This window comes from Periplaneta americana, chromosome 13, assembly GCF_040183065.1.
Source record: "Periplaneta americana isolate PAMFEO1 chromosome 13, P.americana_PAMFEO1_priV1, whole genome shotgun sequence".
NCBI lineage: Eukaryota > Metazoa > Arthropoda > Insecta > Blattodea > Blattidae > Periplaneta > Periplaneta americana.
The window spans coordinates 108,422,258-108,446,858 of record NC_091129.1 but is presented as its reverse complement, the minus strand read 5'-3'; the positions used below and the strand labels follow the sequence as shown (position 1 = coordinate 108,446,858).

The 24,601-nt window shown below is 37.0% G+C and overlaps 1 protein-coding gene across 4 annotated transcripts in view; it reads left to right on the top strand.

Moving 5' to 3' along the window:
- The window catches only part of LOC138712209 (acyl-CoA Delta-9 desaturase-like), a 197,800-nt gene that overhangs the window by 83,919 nt on the left and 89,280 nt on the right, over positions 1–24,601 (top strand). Inside the window, exon 1 of one of the 4 annotated variants that reach the window (XM_069843731.1) lies at positions 5,392–5,550. The exons of 2 other annotated variants lie outside the window; for them this stretch is intronic. In XM_069843731.1, the coding sequence (XP_069699832.1) occupies positions 5,417–5,550 (134 nt within the window). In that variant the 5' untranslated portion in view covers positions 5,392–5,416. Of the gene's footprint in view, positions 1–5,391; positions 5,551–7,444; positions 7,950–24,601 lie in introns of those variants that run through there. One more of the 4 variants, XM_069843733.1, reaches the window with a different exon arrangement.

Here is a 24,601-nt window from a genome sequence, read left to right as displayed (position 1 = left end):
AGAGTTGGTATAGCACTGGCCTTCTATGCCCGAGGTTGCGGGTTCGATCCCGACCCAGGTCGATGGCATTTAAGTGTGCTTAAATGCGACAAGCTCATAGACACATGTCGCTAGCCCCAGGGTGCTCTGTGCTGACGACCACTGTTTTAAAGTGTGGACAACCAGAAATGGACACATGTCGCAGATGCGAGGATCTCTAGGTAAAAATAAAATGTCCAGCTCTAAATGATATCGCTAAAAGAACAGTAATAGCTGAGTTAATAGTGCACAAAAGGCGGGCTGATAAATTCTTAAATAAATTGCATGTAGACTAGTTGAAAAATAAATTGAAATCGATCCTACCATTACAGACATCTCATTTGATTTTACGCAGAATCTGCAATTGCACACGTACCGGTACAAGATACATTTTATTAAAGTCAGCTCTCAGTAAGTGTCTTTAATGTGCATGGTTTACGCAATGGAAACGGCAGAATATTTCTATATCCTGAAGGAATGACACGAAAATGTCCTAATGAGGTCTGTTACTTTGACGTGGGCTGGACTCGGGACAAGTCCGTACACTTAGGCACGGTTTGGACCATTGTGCGCCCTTATATGCGATGCTTGTCCAAGTCCGTCAGGTGGTATTCGTGAATCCGACGCTGACAGGTGGGTCATCCTGTCTCAGCCCTGATAGAGCCAGGTGTCGTCCGGATGTGATTAGGCTGCTGAGCCCCAAGCCATTTCTATATCAGCATCGGAAACCCGCGCTACACCCAAGACTTCACCTAGCCTATTTTTACTATTGTGGGAAGTGAAGAATGTTGGTGGAATGATAGAGGGAAACGGGAGTACCCCGAGAAAAACCCTCTGCAACGTCTGCTTTGTGCACCACAAATTCCATCACGACCTGGTCGGGGATCAAACCTGAACCGCCTGGACGGAAGGTCAGCGCTCTAGCACTGTAGCCACAGATGCGGCTCTCCCAGGTTTACTTGCCTTCCGGAAGAAGGATTTTATTACTCTTTAAATTCCACGTCCTCTGTCAGGTTTGAGCCTGCGGACCTCTGAACCAAAGACTGGCATAGTATCCGATAGACCGCTGAGGACAAGTTTTAATTTACAATGTTTTGTTCAGCATGTATACACGTAAAGTGCCCATCATCAAAGTGATTGCCGTTTTCTTTACCATCCTGTACTGACAGCGATCAATACCAGAACACATTCATCTCTGCCCACTTAACTTGATTTAAATCTGCTGTTATGTTATGTCTTCCCGGATTACATTTTACAACGCGCCACATACTTTATGGCGGCAACTGATGGCATCACTGCCTTAGGTTCTTCGAACCCACGACCTTGTCTTCCACGAAACATAAAGGCTGCGCCTGAACCGTTACATATAGCACGACCGGTATTGCATTTCACTCATTCGTAGGCTCATATCCTGTTCCATTTTAATTCGGGACACCTTTTCCGACCCATGCTGTGTTCTTCAGCAACTGGTGTACATTTAACTCAGTGGTAGGCTACTCTTTACGCGACCTGCGGGACGCATGCGGCTCTCAAAGACATTAATTGCGGCTCTTGAACTAATATTACCATTACTACTTTTATGAGAATTATTATTATTATTATTATTATTATTATTATTATTATTATTATTATTAAATAATGTGCAATCGCAGAAAACTTTGGTTACCCTGCATCATTACTGCCAATAAATATGTTCGACAACTATACGTACTGTATTTGTTTTCATTAAAAGAGGTAGTGTCATGTCTATGTGCTTCTTATTATATCTTGATATAATAATGGGTTGTTGTTGTTGGTTGTGATGACGTTAGGTTGTGTGTTAAACTTGTGATTGTGTTAGTGAAGTGTTTAGATCAGGGTGACCAAAACTCGAGTTGCAATGATTACACGCGACAGGCTGCCTATGAAATAAGGAGACGGAGGAAAGGTACTTGGCATGAAAATTACAACCATTGGTGGCTGCTGTACTTAACATCTTGATCAATCCCGCGGATAAAAATCTCAAGCTTTGCTCTATCAGTAATGTCACTGCTGTCATCAAGAGCCAGTGAATAATATACGATTTTTCTTGCTTCTTTTTTTAAACTTCCTCTTGAATATAATCAGGAATTATCTAAATTCTTCTCTCGAAAGACCTAGCTGGTCGAGAAATTCATAGTTTTTCAAAATTAAAAACTTCTTATGGACAAGTTATTTAAGCTATTTTAATCATTACCCTTTTGAGAAGTTCTGTTATATTAAAAGACTTTAGAGCGCGAGATATTTCAAACCCCATTAGGTAGCTGACTTCCTTGCATTTATTTATCTCATCTTTCTCTTCCTGGCTATGATTTAAGACATATCATTTCCTGGCGTTTAACAGTTCGTAGGCACATAATATTGAATCAGTTTTTCTACATTATTATTATTATTATTATTATTATTATTATTATTATTATTAATATTAAATGATTAATTAATGAATAGTTACCCTCATCTTAAGATTAAGAAGATTGAAATTGAGATAAAACCTAATAATTTTATCCTTCTAGGAAGAAGATCTAAAAATAACAATACGAGTATTCATGCACGTACAGAAGAATAATTATAGAAACACATACTTAGTGGTCAGTAATAATAATAATAATAATAATAATAATAATAATAATAATAGTAATAGTAATAATAATAATAATAATACATTATTCAGCGTGACAAATAATGTTTCTATATACTCCTAATTCAACCGTTGAGCAAAGTAAACACTAAACATATTACATTTTGTCCGACAGGACAACAAAAAAGTTCTACTTCTCATTCTTTACGAAACCACCTCTTACTGCTTGTAGAGACAGAGTTTGTAGAGCGGCATGATACCGCCACTGCTTGCCTTCAGTAAGTGAATAAAACATACAGCATTGTACAGGAAACTCCTCGTACCCGTTTCAATGTCTGTGATTACACGATGTAATCACGACACCCGCTTTGGTCACCGCTGGTTTAGATTTAACAGTGATAGTGGTAACGTTAGATTGCGTGTTAACTTCTGATTGTGTTAATGAAGTGTTTAGATTTAGGAGTGATTGTGGTAACTTTAGATTGCGTGTTAACTTCTGATTGTGTTAATGAAGTGTTTAGATTTAGGAGTGATTGTGGTAACTTTAGATTGCGTGTTAAACTTCTGATTGCGCTAGTGAAGTGTTTAGATTTAGAAGTGGTTGTGTAGTAATTTACAGTGCTTGCTTATAACTTGCTTCCAGTGTAAACACCTTCGCCGCGCCACCAATAGTGTCAAACAGATATTCATTAATTTTGTTTCTTCAGGATTAGACTATGTTGAATTAATCATTTCTGTCTTCGTATCGCTCCCATTTATTAATTACTCCATGTCACATTTATTGGTTTTATCACTGCTGACTGGATTCGAAGCTACTCTGTTTTAAACACATAATTTCTGTCATCCAAGGCCTACCGTAATTAATGACATCATCCTAATAATAGAACGTGTGACCAGATTTCTCGAATATCAGCCGCATAAACATTTCACGATAAAAAAATGACGGGATTTCCTTTCTTTCTTTTTTTTTTTTTTTTTTTTTTCAAAGACATTCTTTTAGCTGTTAAAGTACAGAAGGCTATTGCTACAGTCAAGGGTAAATTACAAGTGTGTGGGAAATGCTTGCGAATTGTAAGTAACTTGTTCTCTTTTAAAGGAAATTGACATCCAGTTCACAAATTCGTGTTATGTGGTAGTGTATTGCTTCCTTACATACAAAATGTTTCTTTTCCTTCAATTACGACAGAATTAACATATTCAAATAGCCTATAGTGGAACTGATTCGTGGAAATGTTTATTTATTTGGCTGTTCAGCATTTCTGTGGAAAATTGGACTGCTTTCCTCTATTCTGGATGAGTAAGTCAACGATTTCTTCAGTAATCTGGCTTGTTAACGTGGTTTAACGATACAAGTTTCCTTTCATGAACAGGATATGTCACTCTTGAAGTACACTGTTTGACTCTGTCTCATCATCGTCATCGTCATCATCATCACCATGATTATCATCATAATAATGAGATAATATCGTGATCTCGCAAAAAATCGATTACCGGTATTGGGGTTTCATTCAAATATCTACACGCTTTCAACCAGCGGTCGACGTTTGGAACGATTGCAACTCAATGCGTATCGGTTGGGACGATTTTCATGACATATGGAGCAGTTATAATAAGACGTTCGAGACTAGAGTCTTGCACAGCCTCTTGAGAAAAATGTGTTGAATTTAACGACTCTCTCTTTGTGGGTGGACGGCAGATTACATTGAGTCATCCAGTTACTGCAGTTGGGTATCGCCAAGAGCAACAACATACAACGTAAAACTACAACCAGCAGGAGCCTGAATTTTTTTTTATAACATTCTACTCTATCTTCTTAAAATTAGTTCATAATGAAATAATAATGCATCTGCTTGGAACAATATTACAATAATTATCAAAATAAGAAATGGAGCTTAGCTAGGAAGAGTAGATGAAGAAAGAATAATGTTGCAACTGATTAGTAAGAGAAAAAGAAATTGACTGGGTCAGTGACTAAGAAGAAACTGCATACTGAAAGAATAAACGGTGGAAGGGAGAACGTTTCCACAGGTGTGGATGGGTACATCAGTAGGCCGTTTTTACTATTGTAGAGTTCCTGTTTCTATTGTCGTGTGTTATAGATGGCTTGTGTTCATGTAACTGATTTTATAATTTGATTTTTGTTGATGAATTATGATATTGGTGAGTGAGAATCATGTTATGTAAATTTTCAATCCGGCTTTTGTAACTAAGAAAAACTACGAAAATTTCCAATCATACTGGCTGGACATGGGGTTTAAACCCGGGACCTCTCGAATGCGAGTATCAAATGTTACCGTCTGAGTCAACTCGCTCGGTTCTCATTTATTATTGTTGATTAGATTAGTAATCTGTATAATACTGACGGCGCGCGGCAGCGGTGGTGACGGAAACATAAAATCCAGAAGGCTATGACGGAAACATACGTAAACGTTACGTGTATGTACTCACGCACACACACACACAGGTGCGAATTAAGATTTCCGATGGGGGGGATATAATCCTAGATAGAGAATACCATACGTAAAATTATGTATGTATGTATGTATGTATGTATGTATGTATGTATGTATGTATGTATGTATGTATGTATGTATGTATGTATGTATGTATGTGTGTATGTATCCAAAGCCTATCCACTTCACTTTACGTAATTCGGGTTCCGCATGTTGCGGATAGATGGCAGGACTGTGACCCATTTTCTAGTTGCACATTACTTCGGCGAGCCACGCTGTAAATGATGTGTATCTGTGAAGTGTTATGTCTTGTTCTAGGGTGGGTGTATGTGTAAGTGTAGTGTACGGAATGAGTGATGATGATGAAGATGAGGAAGGGAGAAGGGGAAACCCGGTGCCGGCACGTAGCCTACTCCTGTCGAATAGCACTAAGGGGGCCGCCAGGCTTAACGTCCCCGTCCGACGGCCGAATCACTATCAACAGTGAGTGACATATGTCTTATCTTCAACATACGTAACATTATTATTATCCTCATTCGATACGGCTCAGCGCTTGGTCTCACTGAGTTGCTTGTCTTGCATCTTGATCATAATAATAATTATATCCATGAGCAGCCTTATGATAAGATGTGTAACTCCTAATTTATTGATTGTTGTCAGCTTGCCGGTGATGATAATACATCAATATTATTTTGTGCGAGATCGTGCGTATCTGCTTGTTTTCCGCACAGAACCAATACGCGGTAAGTGTGAAATACCACATTCAGTATTCCCAACGTAACACACATAACAATTTCCCTCTTCTTACCGCTTAAGCGCGACATTCATTTTACTGCTTTAAGCTTTTAACATATTTTTAGAGACGTTTAACATAGTAATAATTATAAATTGGAAACTTACCACTGCAATTTCACCTAAATTGCAATGTTAATTATTGTTTTTAAATATTTGCAAAAATTATGTAAAGTCTACTACTTCACGAAACTTATTGCATTCCTGATACAAGTAACATTAAGGAAGCCGTGAAAAAATCAACAAGATTCCAGATGCCGATGTTATTACTGCAATATGTTATATAAATAATATTCTTAAAATATTAAAATGAAAAATAAATCATTACATAACCTTACCGTTTGTTTTAAGTTCGCATTTATAGACTGGGGAGGAAAAAAAGACAGACGTATATCACGGCCTGCTGGAGTATAGTAAACACAGAAAACATTTTATAGCAACAATATTGAAGAAAGATATTTTGGTTTTCCGAAGTTGCCGTCATTAAACAGAAACCAACATGGAGATTTCATTTCAACTAATTAGAAATTCGTCTTTCAGGTATGTAATAAACGATCTTCGCACAAAATAATGTACGATACACGAGCGGTATGTTTGTTTTCATGTTCTTGGAAATTAAAAAAGCTCAACTACGTTTTGCTTTTTCAATATTTTCCTCGAACATGAAAACGTCAACATACCGCTCTTGTAACGTATATTACTATTCTTTGCTTACTTCATACTTTATAAAGTGCATGTACTCGTATTAAAACAAATCTATTTTGTGAGAGGGATAGAAGTTATCCCTGGCAGGGATGTTAATATGAATTTATGCGAGGGGGGTAACTTTCCAATAGGGAGAAATCTCCCCATCATCCCGTTAATTCGCACCCTGCATACATATACATATCATCATTGTTTTTATGAAACCTCCTATGTGAGAATACAGAAAATTATTTTTCAGGAGGAAGAAAACATTAATTAAATATCAATAAGCCTACTCTGATTCATTAGGTCTGATGCCATTTATGTTCATCATATTCACCAACGTTTATTTCATATTCTTATTTACGCACATTGATTTTTAATCAATTTTTTCTTCCTCCTAAAAAAAAATATTTTCTATACTGTCACATAGGTTTTCATAAAAACAATGACGATATATAATATTTTGTACAAATTCCTGGAATTTTCACAAATGAATTGTAGCCTACTTTCATTGAAGCATTTTTGCTACAATTTTTAATTTTACAGCTTAAACCCTGTATTATACTAACAGGGCCCACGAGATTCATCCTTCTTAAATTTAAAAGGATCTCTCGGTTACTGAACCCAGTGCTGTAATGGAAGCCGCGCCCCCAGCATTGTCAGACGTCACATCTTCACCTCTATATCATAACTGGTCCATGGGCGGGCCCCCTCCTTGTCTTGTTCACGGATGTTTGTTGGGCGATGTGGTTTTTAGCTCCGAAGAGCTCTTCTGAAAGCCGAAGTACAGCGCAGAGCACTTTTTAGTTTTAAAAACACGGTTTGTAGTTTATCCGGTCAACCGAAACCGGTCCTGATGGCTGGCGCGCACGGTAGTTTATTGCAGAGACGGTGCCTTTACATCCAGTTCGGATCATGGACGGATCGTGTGCGTGTGGTGTGTCGACTGCCCCCGTCACATTGTGTTCAGTTCGCACGATTAGTATCGAATTATCCCAATAATGTCGTCGACATTTTTTACCATCGTATGTTCCCTCGCCAATTGACAACCGTAATCCCCGGCTTTACATAAGAAATGAGTTATGTCTTACGTGCAAATCTCGAGCGGGCTACTGGAACTAATACACTTCTATTGTTGTGTGAACAGCAGAACTTCGTCGCTTTTCTCATGAAGCTATTGCATGAAATTCGAGTTCTCTGATTTTATGTATATAAAAAAGAATAGAAAACTCATTAAGTTGGCGCGAAGTAAATACATCCTTTCTCGACTCTTCTCGAGGAAGAAAGGGAAATAGTCCTTTCCGGTTAGTATAAAGAGGATTGTTCCACAGGATTAACAGTGAAAACACGAAAGACTCCTGAGAGACACGTACGTCTGGATCACCACGGCTTGTTGGCAGTAGGTCTGTATGTTTAAGTGTTGTAGTGTTGAAAAGTGCTAGTAGTGCAGTTCGTAAATTAAGTGAGGTTTTTATTGTGGCTTTGCATGATTCAGAAGAAATCCGAGTAAACAATATTGTAAGTGAATGGTCTTGTTTTTATTTACTAAATACATTTTGAATTAGTTTCTTACTAGCGAGTTGAACATTAAAGGTCGTTCAGCTTCGGAGAAGTGAGGAAGTGAACTGGGGAGTAGGAAAACGTCGTGACCTCAATGTAACCTAGGACCAGCAGAATGGATAGACGAATCGAGGGAGCGTTGATCACCTAATGCATGGTTGGAAGATGGATGTTGAATGCATGGAATGTTTTTGGATGGATAATGGTTGATTGGTTGAGTGAGTGAGTGAGTGAGTAGGTGGGTGGGTAAGTAGATCGATGAATGGATGAAAATTGATAAACTAGTAAATGAATTAATTGGTGATTTGGTGGGTAGATAAATTGGTGGTTTGATGAATGGATGGGTAAATTTATGGCTGGGTGGTTGAATATTGGTGGTTTGATGGAAGATTGAATTGATGGCTGGAGGAAAGATTGGTAGATGGAACAATGGAATAATGAATTGATAGATGGGTCAATTGAAGAATGGATGAATGAATGGGCCAATGGAAGAGTGAAATAATGGCTGGATCGCTGGAATGAATTAATGAATGGATCATTGGAGTGAATTGATAGATGGGCCAGTAGAAGAGCGAATTTATGGTTGGGTCAGTGGAAGAGTGAAATGGTAGGTGGTTCAGTGGAAGATCGAGTTTATGGTAGGGTCAGTGGAAGAGCGAATTAGTGGACTGAGTCAGTGGAAGAGTGAATTGGTAGATGGTTCAGTGGAAGATCGAATTTATGGTAGGGTCAGTGGAAGAACGATTTGATGGATTGGGTCAGTGGAAGAGTGAATTGGTTAGTGGGTTACTGGTTGAGTGAATTGGTTAGTGGGTTACTGGTTGAGTGAATTGGTGAGTGGGTCAGTGAAAGAGTGAATTGCTGGATGGGTCAGTGAATGAGTGAATTGGTGGTCACTGGAAATGTGAATTGGTGGATGTGTCAGTGGAAGAGTCGGTAGATGGGTCAGTGCAAGAGTGAGTTGGTGGATGGGTCAGTGGAAGAACGAGTCGGTGGATGCGTCAGTGGAAGAGTGAGTCGGTGGATGGGTCAGTGGAAGAGTGATTCGGTGGATGGGTCAGTGGAAGAGTGAGTCGGTGGATGCGTTAGTGGAAGAGTGAGTCGGTGGATGGGTCAGTGGAAGAGTGATTCGGTGGATGCGTCAGTGGAAGAGTAAGTTGGCGGATTAGTCAATGTAAAAGTGGGTCGGTGGATGGGTCAGTGGAAGAGTGAGTCGGTGAATGGATTAGTGGAAGAGTGAATCGAAGGAAGAGTTCAGTAGAAGAATTAATTGTTAACTGATTAGAAGACCGCTGGATTGATGAAGAACTGGCTGCATGGATGGTTAGATGGATGCATTTTATTTACACATGCACGTAGCCTTACGGCAGTTATTATTACTAATCTCGTATTATTTTTGTTTTCAACATAAACGACCAAACCGGAAACAATTTGTTGTCTACAGTCAAGAATCTGTTGCCACATAGAAGCTCAAGTTTCAAAGTTTCTCCAGTGCCTAGAGCTTGTTAACAGTATATTTTAAGTGGGAGTGTTGTGAAAGGTTTGGGTACTTATAATTTAACAATAGCGGAAAAGTTTAACAACACACGAACTCTATGCAGATACGCAAGTTGACATTTAACTCACGTGGTTTGGCACGATACGTTTTGTTACAGTCTGTCGCTACCAGACGATATTTTTCACTAGAAATTCTAATGAATTGTTCATTTCTTCCTCAAAGTTTCAATGACTTACCTATTATCTGGCTGTTAGAACTGTTTCCTATTTTTCCATTTAGAAAAACTGGACATAATTATAAGAACTTTTGACTGATTTGGAGAGCATTGTCGTATTTCGTACAAATCTTTGTTATTAACTGAAGGAATTTCCTCTGCGTATTTGTTCGACGGCGTGTTTTGTTTAAAAAATTTCATAGAGTTAATTTCTTGTGTATACGGCGCGATACTCTAATTTCCCGTTTAAAATCGTGTATCTGAATATAGGGGTGCAATTTGACATTCAAAAGTGGTGGTAGGTGGGACTGAAGAGATGGAACAGAAAATTCAATCTGCAGCAGTTTTGAAATTTCTCTCGAAAAACTAAGTTGTCGTGTTTTTCCTCAAAATCGTGTCAAGGTGGGAAGTGTTGAAATGAACGCACGGTACGAAATTTCAGTAGCGGTATGTTTTTGTATGTTTATGTATGTCTTCACTTTCTTAAATACAAAATTTCCAGCAGACTTGTTTTTCTTTAGAATTTAGACTTAAATTATTAATATTTACATATATGATTAGTTTTTGTGGTAACATTAATCAATACTTGTAGTGAAGCAGTGTTTTTTATTAGCAGATTCGTATCGTCAACATATTGTATAACAATATGTGTTCGGACATTTTCATTTAAGTTATTAATATAAAGGGCATCAATGCTAAATAACCTCGTAGTTGACACAGCGTCGTTAAATAACCAAGTAAAATAAAATTGAATAAATGAAATAATGGTTTATTTTATCTGGCAGAGTTAAGGCCATTCGGCCTTCTCTTTCACTCAACCAGTATGATACAAAATTACTACATTGCTATAAACAAAACATAATTAATACAATACATAATTAATATAATACAATGAAAAATGTTTTTATTTTCCCAACACACCAATAAAATAATCATGTAATAATAATAATAATAATAATAATAATAATAATACCTAAATATAATTAAATTATTAAACTCGAGGATATGGTGATTTTAAATAAATATTTTTGTATTGAGTACTGTTCTTATTGTTCAGTACCTATACAGGCAGACACACGGATAAGCAGATGGAAACACACGAAACGAAGCGGGGAGACGAGTCAGAGCTTTCCGTTCCAAGCGAAGCTGGTATGACCCATGTACGTGTACACCTAACTTGTACACAAAGCAACCAGACGCAGGACTCTAATTATAACGAATCAGGGCTGGTTCGTGATCTTATTGGAGGGAAACTTTATCTCATATAATCTCTACCAGTGTATGGGACCGGTGCCCACCCAGCATCGTAATGAATTTGGGGAGCTACATTGAGTAGCGAAACCCATTTTGTAAGCCAGCCGTAAGAGTTGTAGAAATCATCCTTCTGACCACGTGACATCTCTGCTGAGGCATGTGGACGTGAGGCCAGCAGTCGGCTGGTCTACCTTGGCCTGCCACGGGCTGTTGTTGCGCTACGGACTTATTTCTTTCAAGAACAGCAATGGATTCTCGAAGAGACTCCATGCGTGACACTTTGTAGTTTGAATAAAACGTTGAGTGCGTTCCACTAAATTACAGTTGATGAATAAAAATGACGGCCTTTCCGCCAGAATGCGGCGCTACGGTAAGACGACACAAAGTTACTGAATGACCTTCATCCATTTTAAATTATTTGTAAGAGTTCTTACTTTTTCTTGTTCGGATTTAGGCCTATTTGCAGAAGTTTCAAAAGACGCACAACTCTAAAATTTCCGTGTACTTAAGTTACACGGTAGAGATTGTTAGAAAGATGGACAGAAATGTTTTTTTTTCTTTTCAAATTTAAATTCAAATTTATTTATTTAATACATTACACTTGAGCTACATTAGGCATTGCAGTCCGAAAGAGCAGAAGCTCGTGCTCGGACGCAGTTCAGATCACTTATACAAAATATTTTACAAAATTGAAGAGAGTTCATTGATCAAAATAACATTAACATAACAGTAAAATACGGACAGCATGTAAATAATGTATACAAATATAGAAAATACAAAAGTACATGAATATTAAATATAAATGTTTAACTAAATTAGCTTACAATAAATATAAAACAATTAAATAATTAATCTAATTTATTTCCTAAATCTGTGTGTTAAGTATACTTAGTTCAGTGTAAGCTTTAATTAATATATTATATATTCTGGGTCCAACATTTCTGCTGTGTTTTAATCCAGTTATGTGCCATTTGGGGGTGTTTAAAAAGAAATTGTAGTTTTGTCTCGTATAGTATTCATGAGGATAAAATTTAAATTTATTGTGATTTTTATGGAAGTAAATCAGCAATGTTTGTTTATAAATTTGTTCCAGATTTGATACAACAAATTCCTCAGAAATTAATTTTGTTGGGTAATCTAAAAGTTTATATAGACAAATTTTGATTAATTCTTTTTTGAAGCAAACTTAAAAAAAAAAAAAAAAGTTGGACGCAAGATTTTGTTGACCGCTAATATAAAATATTTACAGTTTTGACGAAGAATATGTCTTTCCCCGTATCAACTATAGGCACTCATTTCGAGATCCGTGGTGAAACAAAAATGGCAGGATTTCAAATGCGCACTGTAACAAGACTATGAGTTACGGCCGAAGTTAATGTTATCAGTAGTTAGGCCATGAACAAATGTGACTTGTGTGATCACGCCCAATGACTCCTCGCTGCAGGCAAGGGACACCGAATTTGTGTATAAAATTGGCAGTTCTGAGTTGACTCTCTCCGTAATACCTCTGCATCTAGAGCGATTACAGACCTGTGCTACCACTAGTCTGATTTATGATCGCGAGTTTTGCAATATTAAAGCGATAATATACACTTTTGAGTGAACCATAGTGAAAAGTTTGTTGTAAGCTGGAACTAATTTCATTGTCGCTTGATATGAATACAAAATACGAGTAAATTGCATTTGCTTCATTAATTTTATTAGGCTACTATCTTAGACCCATATTCTCCATTTGCAAACCGAAACAAAAATAAAATATCCAATCGAACACAATTGCAGTTTCATTCTCGAAACTGGATGACGTTTTCTTCGTCCCGATATATTCCTGATAGAACGTCATTTTTTTCGTATCTCTGTCGGAGTTTAATTTCGCCCATTTTTTTTTTTTTTTTTTTTTTTTGGGTTCTGGAATTGGTAGTACGGAGAAATGAAGGGACTCAAGTGATGTTAAGCCGTGGATCTGAGCGTAATGGTGGGATAATAACTTATTCATGATGAATGTTAAAGATTTTATTAATTTTTCCTACAGAATAATATCTGTAATATTGACAATGAATATTTGAGGAGAATAATTCGCTCCGGCGCCGGGGATCGAACCCGGGTCCTTGGTTCTACGTACCAAGCGCTCTGACCACTGAGCTACGCCGAATTCAAGCCACAGCACCGGATCGAACTCTCCTCCTTCAGTGATTCCCTTTGTGGCCTGACTCCAAGTTAGGCATATACGTTGACGTTTTATGTCCAAGCCAACTGCCATTATATAAGGGGCGCACTCAAATATTGTCAAATATTAATTGTCAATATTACAGATATTATTCTGTAGGACAAATTAATAAAATCTTTAACATTCGCATAGCTAGCAGTGCATATTTCTGTACAGATCACTGTGCAATTAACTGCGGAATCAGGGCCAAACAGTCATTCATCTGACTGCGCCCCTTATACAATGGCAGTTGACATGGACATAAAACATCAACGTATATGCCTAACTTGGAGTCAGGCCACAAAGGGAAACATTGAAGGAGGAGAGTTCGTTCCGGTGCTGTGGGTTGAATTCGGCGTAGCTCAGTGGTCAGAGCGCTTGGTACGTAGAACCAAAGACCCGAGTTCGATCCCCGGCGCCGGAACGAATTTTTCTCCTCAAATATTAATTATTCATGATGGACAAAGCTAAATTATAAGGGGTTTCTTCGAACTTATGTCGTTTTTCTCCTGTCATTCCACCAGCACTCTCCACAATTTATTCTCCTTTCATTATTATTTCCGTCTCGAAAAATAGTACAACACTTATGTTTGCGTTGCGCTGAATCGTTCATGCGTCATTGTGTTTATCGCGCTTTTATCCAAAGATTGGTAGATGGCAATGGTAGTAGAGTCTAGACCTCATAGATTTATGTGAGAGGCAGCGGAATCCGTCCAGGTTCTTGTCTTTCCTGACAGAGAGATGAAAACTTACGTATATCTACTCGTATAAGATACGGCAGACCACCATCAGAGAAATGCGAAGCGTAGCCGATGATGGGGCCGGCTTAGTCGTTCAGCACAATCTGCACGCAACTCATTTCATCACGGTTGCAAATAAAGTCTGTTTGGGCTGAAATGCTTATGGATGCTCCTACAGTATATTTCTATCAATAAACAATCACAAAACTGTTAATGCATTTTCAATATAGTTATGCCACAATTTTCAATTTACGTACAAATGTAAATGTCCACTCCCACGATGCATCGTTCTGTAATGAGCTAAGTGAACATGATTGCATCTGACTCCTGTTTATTTCCATTCAATGCATGATTATACTCATTCTGAGTAGTTTGCTTGGAGGACATGCATATGATGCATGTCTGATGATAACTACACAAAGCCACAAGCGCTTAGGTTGTCATGCTGAAAGAAAAAATTATTAAGAATAACCTCGGTGATGAGAAATGAGCTCAAACCAGATAATAGTACTTAGCACAACTTTCATCGAAAGGGAAACAAAGCAGGGGATCTCATGTAGTAGGTATATTTAATGTAAAAGGAACTGTTCATGAATGAGAGGAACCTAGATGAAATTTACGGTAAATTCCCAACTATGTCCAAATTCATCTTTGCTAGTTATCGTTCGATCATCGAGAGTAACAAATTCCGTTATTGAGTTGTGTAACTTGTAAAGTTTTCAGTGTGTCCTCTTATAGAATTTACGTAAGGTAACAATTGTAAAATGAGTTAGATCTGTGGTAGCTTGTCTGCTTGTAAACTAGCCGGCCTGGGTTCGATTCCCGGTGGGGTCAGAAATTTTCGTTAACCTTGGCAGCCTCCTTGGTGCTATTCGACAGGAGTAGGCTACGTGTCGGCACCGAGTTTTCCTTTCTCCCTTTCTCATCTTCATCATCACTCATTCCCTTCATTACACTTATACGAACACGACATAACTCTCCAGAGATACGCATCATGCAGAGGGTGATGTGAAACTTGAAAATGGGTCACAGTCCTGCCATCTGTCCGCAATATGCGGAACTCGAATCACGCAAGTGAAGTGGATAGGCATTAGATATACATACACACAATTGTAAAATGCTTGTCCATATTTTCGTTTTTTTTTTTTTTTTTTTTTTAAGTTTCAGGCTGAAAATTTGTTAAAAATTATTTATTTAAAATAATTAGTATTTTTAGTAACCATTTATCAGATGTACATAAAATCACTTTCTTCAATGTTTATTATGAAGCTGCAACACCCTACATTAATGTTAGAATGTTGCTTTGATAGTTAACGATAACAGTGTTAAAATAGTATTTCATTTTGTGAGTAGGGATGTTTACGGAACGCGGCCGGAAAAAAGGATAAAACTCTCAGCACTTGGTGAATATTTTACTTCAGTGATGAACACTGGAAGTTTACATTACTATTGTAAATTATGTTTCTGGACCATATAATTACTCAATTATTTCTTATAAGTGTTAGGGTAGGTAATTTATTAGGCACACTTAGCACACCTACTGTAGTTAGTTTGACCTACAATTAGTACACATTGAACACATATTCAATGACTAGCCGTACCCGTGCGCTCCGTTGCACCTGTTAGAAATAAATATAAAGTAATTACACAATTAAAATAGGACGTTTGATCCAGGGAACATTCGTGTTTGATATAAGGATAAATCGTTTAATATGTTATTTAATTTAAATTGTATTTAAATAATTAAAATGCGGTCATTTTGGTCCAGAGAGCAATCATCTGGTGCAATGACAATTCCTTTAACATGTTTCTTAATTGTTATTACATGCAACCATAGTTTAATGAAGATTGACATATCATTTAGTTTTAATGTGTATACTTTATATTACTTGCTATATGTTTCAGAAGTTACTGAAATAACATTGTAGAATTATGTCCATCTAGAGAAACTACACTTTCCAATAGTGAAATAATAATTAAACAATTAATTAGCTTCCGATATTACTTCATACAAACACAGAAACATTCTCTGTAGGCTATGTTTAATAGCTTTCGATTGTTGTTGTCCAAGGCCCCTTATAGACGAAGTAATTTGTTTTTATTTCAGTCCAGCGCCTTAGATGGCGTTGTTATTGTAATTTTAAAACTCATTTATCTCATTAAATATCAGTTCTATCAAAATTTTGTATAGAATACAACTTATCGGAAATTATTTTCAAAGAAACTTTTGTTAGGTACATTTTTCATGAAAATCAATAATAAGCGAGATATTTCGATTTATTTAATTCAGCCTCCCTTATAATCTCCCTTTTAAATAAAGTATTTTGAATGCCATATAGCCTAAAATCTAAGTTACAACGAACTTAATTTATATTCCAATTTTCATATAAATCGATTCAGCCATTATCGCGTGAAAAGGTAACAGACAGACAGACAGACAGACAGACAGACAGACAGACAGACAGACAAGAATTTCAAAAAAGCGATTTTCGTTTTCAGAATGGTTAATTATACATGTTAACACCAATTATTTTTGGAAAATCGAAAATTACCAGAACATTTTTGGCTACAGATTTATTATTAGTATAGATAGATTAGGTTACAGATACCCTACATTTTTGTGTGTTAAATATTTCAGTAGGCCTATACCCATTTTCCCTGGAGTATTATTTTAAAACATACCGGTATTATGATCTAACACGAAATACGATGGGTATGAATAGAGTAAGACTGTCTACACTTGGTTAATGCCGTATTTTATTTCAATGGTGAACACTAGAATTTCATATGTATTTTGAAAAGAGAAAGTGAATTTTTATTTGGTCTACTTAACAAAACGTAAATATCGCTTTAGCACAAAAGAATACCACAGCTGACAGATAATGTTTTATCTGCAAATTTAACAGGTTTACACGGCTGATTGTTAAAACTGATGACACCTGTGCCGATACTAGCCACGTAGTTGAGTTCATGAACTAAACTAATTCTGAGTTAGGTTTACCAACAACATTATCAAAGGTACTACCAACGAGAGCTGTTTCTACTTTATGTCCTTATACTGTAGGCAGATAGCGTACCGTACTTTTTGTTTTTCTTCCAATTTCCACTTTTTTCTTTAATTTTAGGTTTTCCACTCAATAGTTATGTAAACATTGTGTTTACGAGTTACATAGTTTAATAGTATATTACAGTACAAGATTAGGAAGTGCTTTTACAAAACCGAGGGAAAAGATTGAAAAACGAACAGAGCGAGTTTTTCAATTTCCGAAATTGTGCAATGAACTTCACAAACGTATGTGTATTGTACAACATTTTTTGCACGGTCATACTTTCAAAATTGCAAATACAATATATTTTGCGTTGGAAAATTTAGAGCAATATTATTCCAATGCCTTCGGAAAACTGCACTGTAATTGTAACTAAGTAACAATAAGTGCACTGTAATGGGTCTATTTCAGTATAGTTTGTTATGAAGAATGGTTTCCCTAGCAACAAGTTTCTGTGTGGGAACTTCAACTTTCAAGGCCTAACAACAAAGTATAACAAAAACACGATCGTGCAAAAAAGTAACATAACTATGCAGATTTTAAAGCTTATTTCGTGGATAAAATAGAAAAAAAATTCTAATATATCAGTCACAAATGAATACCTTTTCAGAATGAATAAATAAATAACTAAAATAATAATAATAATAATAATAATAATAATAATAATAATTTATTGCTAGAACAGAGATACATATTGTTTTTTTTATAAAAATTACTCTAGAACCCCCAGAAAGAGTGCTCAGGAGGCAATTCACAAACTTTTAAGACAAGTAGATCTATTTATGACACATTATTAATTAACAGAATAAGAAGTAAAAAGAGAAAAAGGAAAAACACAGGTATTACAGTAATTGAAACTTTATATTGCCTCTCTAAACAATAATTTTAATTTATTTTTTAAAATGAAGAACATTAGCAAATTGAATGTTGGTAATTTAGCTATTATCTTGTTATAAAGCATTGGACCGAAGTTGCTACTGTGATTATAAGCTCCAGTTATGATACATTTAGGTTCTGTTAAGTCCATTAGCACTGTTTTACTCGATAAATACTACCCGTACGATTCTGATTTTTACTCTTATCATTAGAGAAGCCTCTGATTGTGGTTCTAGCTGATATGTAGAATATATCTGTTATCAGGCAGTACATCTCACTTGACAATATATGCTGGAGATAGAACAATTTTATTGTTTGTATACATCTGAAATCTGACTAGTGTAACATGCTACTAATCTGCGAAGTATGCAATGGAGGGGGGAAAGGAACTGGCCACCCTACCCCATTATCTCCTGGCTTAGTTGCCTCACGAGTGATGCCTTGTTGAGATCGCTTATGAGATTCCAACCTGTCTTGAGACAGTTGACTAAACAACAACAATCATTAGATAAACTGATAAGGTATGTTATATCCCTTTGCTTTTAAACGAAGTAGACGGTTTTATTGCAAATTACTCGTAAATAAAAGATTAACACGTATCGTCATTTCCTGCTATTAGGAAGTCTGGCAATCCTACTGCAGTGACTAAGGTACGGAATGCTGCTATTCGGATCTGAGTTCGTATGTATATTCTTAGGTCAGCCGACGATGATCTGTTGCCAAACTACGCAGACTTTCAACCATTTTTTTTAATTAACCGTGCACTTAAATACAAAATGCATAATGGATTTTTATTTATTTTAATATATCCTATTGCCACTTTTGATTGAGGTTCTGGCTGATATGTACGTCTATTATCAAGCAGTACATTTCACTTGATATGTGTCGGAGAAAGAACAATTGTTTGTATGCCTCTAAGTCTGACTTGTGTAATATACAGGATGTTTTCGGGCTGGTGTTACAAACTTTCAGGGATGATGGGGAAGGGCACATGTATCAATTTGAGATAAGGAACCCTGGTCCGGAAATGACTGAGCCGAAAGTTATAAGCAAAAATAGTTGTGTGGAAATGGAATTGTAATTTGTCACCACGTGACCTCCTTCCCTTAACTTTTGGAACAGTCGTGGAAAGATGGTATGGGGCGGATGTTTCCTACGTGGGTACTTGTGCCGATACAATCGGTGAGCTTGTCTACTGTTCCCATTGGCTCATCCGTATTCTAAAATCAGGACTGCTTATTCCGCTCTCGTGTAATCCTCCATTTCACTAGGACTGATCGACTGGATACTGCAACTTATACACTGCTGTCTACAGACGTGCATATCAGGATCGACCATGTCCGTTACACATTACGCTATCTGCATTGCTTTAGTGTAGTTTCCTGTCCCCACCCCTCGGACAGCGCACTGAACGGAATACTGTAAGTAGACAACGTAAACAACGTCAGATGAATACAGTATGTGTAAGATGTACAGATAAATACACATAAATAAGGTGTACAGAGGAATAAAATTATTTCATTTCCACACAACTATTTTTCTTGTAACTTTCAACTCAGTAATTTCCGGACCAAGGGTTCCTAGCCCAGAAACACTCTGCATAACTAGGCGGCAATATATGCAATGGAGGGGAAAGGAACTGGCAACCCTACCTCATTATTTCCTGGCCTAGTTGTCTCATAAGTAGTGCCTTGTTGGTATCGCTTTTGGGTTCAGACCTGTCTTCGGACAATTGACTAAACAATAACCTTCAATCTGGACAGTTAAGTCACTCCTACACTGAATATAGGCGGCCGGGTAGCTCAGTTGGTAGAGCAGCTGGCTACAGACTGAAAGGTCCGGGGTTCGATCCCAGGTGGTGACAGGATTTTTTCTCGTTGCCAAACTTTCAAAACGGCCCCAAGGTTCACTCAGCCTTCTATAAAATTGAGTACCGGGTCTTTCCCGGGGGTAAAAGGCGGTCAGAGCGTGGTGCCGACCACACCACCTCATTCTAGTGCCGAGGTCATGGAAAGCATGGGGCTCTACCTCCATGCCCCCCAAATGCCTTCATGGCATGTTATTGTATTGTATTTTGTACATTGTACAATGTACATTGTATTTTATTACCTAAATTAGAGTATGAAATTTTCACGTGTTTATTTGAATATTTTTAAATCCCCTGTTATTTTTTTATACTGAGAAGCCGCGCGGGCTTATATAGAGGTCAAGGGAACGCTGTACCCTTAAAAAAACACTTTTTTGAACTGAATATGGACGTTACTATTCAGTTTCTAAAATCATTTTAGTCAGTACCAGACTTGAAAACTAAGACTGTATGAAAAGCTATAACAGAAATGAATATCAAAATATAGGCAAGAAGGTCTCGATTGCATTTCCTTGTGCGAGAGGATTACATTCAGTAACTCTGATATAATATTCAAGAATCTAAATTTCCGTTAGTCAAGCAGGGTTTGCGAATTTCCTGCTAAAACTTGCTGACACAGTAACGACGATTTTTTTCAATGGCTATTTTCAAAGAAACAAACCGGCCTTTACTAGGTCGCAATAACCCGATCTGCTTGTTTCCTTTCATTACGTACACAATGTTGTTGTCCTTTGGTCGCCGACGAATCCTTGAAATCTGAAAATTGACACATTTAGCAGTTGGAAATTCTAAATTAAGCAATTATATCCTTCTCCATAAATATAAAAGCGTCCGTGCACAAACCATTGAAGTGCAAAGGGGAGAGGGAGGTAGAACACCTTCATGCTCCTTCACCTAGGACTAGAACAAGGTGTAGGTCTCAGCTTTGACAGCTTGTGAGGAAGACCCGATACCCAGTTTTAGAGGAACTGAGTGGATCCTGGAGTCGATCTTGGATTTATGATTTCATTAAAATTACCTCTTTATCTTAACTTCCCAGGATCTCCCTGTCTGTCACTCTGAAGGCAGATCCATAGTTTTCCGTCATATGTAGGTGTTTTTTTAATAAAAGCAAATGTGATGGCTAGGGACATGAAATATATTCTAAACCATTCTACTAGCGATAATGGAACATGGGTTTTTCACTCTACGATGCGATGTGTAGAATGCAATTAATGCCCGGAAATTCAATATTTCATAATGTTTTGGGAAAAAAATTTATATTTCAGAGAATATTATTATTGTTATTATTATTATTATTCATTAATTAATTAATTAATTTATTTATTTATTTTTCTTTCCCCCCATATTTTGCATGATTTCCCCCCTTCGTTATTATTTCCATAGCTACCACTGAACTGGGTTTTCAAGACGTTATAAAGAGACAATAGAGATGCTTTTCATAAAAAATCAAAGCCACCCATTCCGCCAACATTCTGGGATTCTTGTCGCCCTCGGTAGCGTAGTTGGTATAGCGCTGGCCTTCTATGCTCGAGGTTGCGGGTTCGATCTCTGCCAAGGTCGATGTCATTTAAGTGTGTTTAAATGCGACAGACTCATGTCAGTAGATTTACTGGCATGTAAAAGAACTCCTGCGGGACAAAATTCCGGCACACCGGCGACAGTGATATAACCTATGCAGTTGCGAGCGTCGTTAAATAAACTACAATTGAAAATTTCCTGGGATTCCTAATTGTAAATGAAATCTCGAAATTCCCCTTTAGGATCTTGGAACTCGTAATGCCAATGAATTCGAGAATCCAAAACGAAATAAATGGTTTCTATTCCATCTTTGCTCATTCTTTCGAATCCAAGTCTTTTCAGCGTTACCATGTCTATCTATAAGCATTTAAATTAAACGGGTTACAGTTATCAATTTTGCTGTCTGCTTAATTTTTCCTCTTTTTGCAGCTTCACTGTGTTTTCATCGTACAAAGTAAAATTAAATGACAGAAAAACGTATTACCACAGTCCAGTATATACAATCACGAAGTTCAGTACGTAATAAATATGCACCCATTGATAGTTGCTAACCACTAGGATCGCTAATATCGCCTCATTACAGACAATGCAAAATAGTACCGGCACAGTCTGTTGTTCCTAGCACCCTCACAACTCAAGCTTCGTGACTGTATATACTAGACTGTGGTATTAAAATAGTTTAAACCTCTGATCCGGCCTTCTGTTGGACACAGAGTAATGGTGATTTCATTTATATTGTTTCAACGCCGATAAATTAACGGACTAATTATATTACATAGAGCACCTCATAACAGTTATTATTTTGCACTGTTACAGCTATAAACTAAGAGACTACATTCCATCCTGAACGTTTTTTCCTCTGTATCTTTTATTGATCAGTGATACAGAATTCCGCATTTCTAAATAAAAATTCCCTTTTTTTCCTTCCAGTCTTCAAATAGGCAAAATTTCTCATGACGGGAAAATTCTCGTCATCTGGCAACAGTGAATTCACAGATTTCTTCTATTTCCTTTGCGATATGCTCAACGAAAAGTCATATCTCCTGTCCTAACGAACAATCTTTGGCGAAGTCACGCTTGACAGCTGCTTCTAGACTAACAATGTGAAAGATTTAAACTTGTCATGGATTGTATGAGAATGTGCCGAAGTTGTCCGATGTACAAAACGTTGGAAAGCAGTGAACCGGTACATGACAGGTGATGCACGTATTCTTTCTCTCTTTCTGTCTTGATTTCTCAAGCCTCGTAGCGGGTTCGTGATCCTCTGCGTTCATTATTGTAACGCTGGCCTTGGAATGTAGGCCCAATACTGTACGGTGCCTGGGTTTCCAGTTTCTTGCTACACCGGTGTTAAGGATGACAGTGAATAATAATAGACAAGTGGAAGATTCTCGTTTAACGGTCTTGTTAAACTACATTGTTGACACTATTTCCATTTGAGATGGGAAAAGTTGTTATTTTCTCGTAACAGTTCCAACTGTTCCAGTTCCTTTAAAATGCTAGGTTCCAAATAACAGTACCATATGTAACTACAAGGTTCAGAGTGGTATCACAGTCTACTATATTCAGTCACGAAGCTTGAGTTTTGAGGGTGCTAGAAACAATAGACTGTGACGGTACTATTTTGCATTGCCTGTAATGAGGCGATATTAGCGATCCTAGTGGTGAGCAACTATCTAATATTTGCATATTTACTAAATATTGACCTTCGCGACTGTATATACTAGACTGTGGTGGTATCTTGGAACATGCACGTATGACTAGTATCTGATGGAACAGTAGTATTTTTAGAACAGGCACGTACTACTAGTATGCAACGTAACAGTGGTATTTTGGAACATGCATGTGCGACTAGTGTGTAATATAACAGTGGTATTTAGGACGCTAAATGATCACATACTTCCCTGTATGCCATGTGATGCAGTATGATGTCATAATGAGCCGAGATGTGAATTTGTGGAAAAGAAATGTTTTTTAATGTCAAATTGAATTCGTAGATCAAGTTTGTTCGAAGCAGGAAATATAATGCAATTTTAAATTATGTGTAAATTTTATTGGTCACGAAATCGAAGTGGATCCTAATGGTAAATAAAATCTAACCTATTCTTTCTCTTCTAATTAGCTCAAGTTCTCAGTAGCGTTCAGTTTCTCCAAAAATTAGTAAATAAAAGCTATAATCATTTCGGCCGTGCTAAAATTAATATTACTACCGTCATGAAGAGTAATAATCTAATTGTAATTAAGTATGAAAATTTAACGTTGTATTTTTGTAAATAAAAAAATTCAACAACACAGCCATGTTTCAACAGAATTTAGTTTAATTTCAAGAATTGGCAATGAAACTAAAAATGTAAAGTATTTGAAAATAAAACATAACCTATATATTTTCATCTCCCTTGATAAAATTTACAATTTAGTTACTATACTCTAATACAGGCATTATGTTAAGAATTGTTTGATAGAATCCTACACTCAGTAACATCAGTTTCAAGATAATGTGTACAGTTTTTTTTAAAGGGGCTCTTAACATCTTTTTAGTATTTATCTTTTACTTTAGATTCCAACATTTCTTTCAGTGCGACGTAAAGATTCCCAATTCTGCTTTCAAACAGTGGCGCCAACTTATATGAGCTTGTGGGATCCGAGCCCACCCAATAATTTATCGTGTTATCATTATATTTATGGGATTCATTTAACCTATACCTCAAATGTTTTAGCCCACCCACTGTTTCCAAACGTTGGCGCTACTGCTTTCAATAGTGCCAAACATGTTCCGTTCTGTGCAACAGGCGTTGTCATAATGTAGTTCCAAAGTGAAACGAGTATTTTGTAACAGCAAGTATTTCGTACTAGCTCCGAACAACACTGTTATTTTCGAACATTGTATTCCAAGGTGCTGTTACTTTTTGGATCATTTCCAAGCAAGGAAATGTTCTAAAATAACCGTTATGTTATTTTTTCCCCACCTCTAATTTCCATGATGAACTAAGAGGTGTACCGATTTGTCATTATTACACAGGCATTTGAAAAACAAATTATATAAAGATTCGTCGGAGGGACGCTATACGAGCTCATCAAAGAGTACTGTAGGCCTACTGTTTCAATCTGTACTTGTATCAACCAATGTTTTAGGTCGTTCGTCAACGAGGCGTCGCGTTATGCTGTATATTCGTCTTACGCACGATATCGCTTGCTAGAAGCTTTTATGCAGCGGCTAATGCTATTAAATCGAGGCTGTAACGTCACGCTTTCGTCACTGCATACAATCTACATGC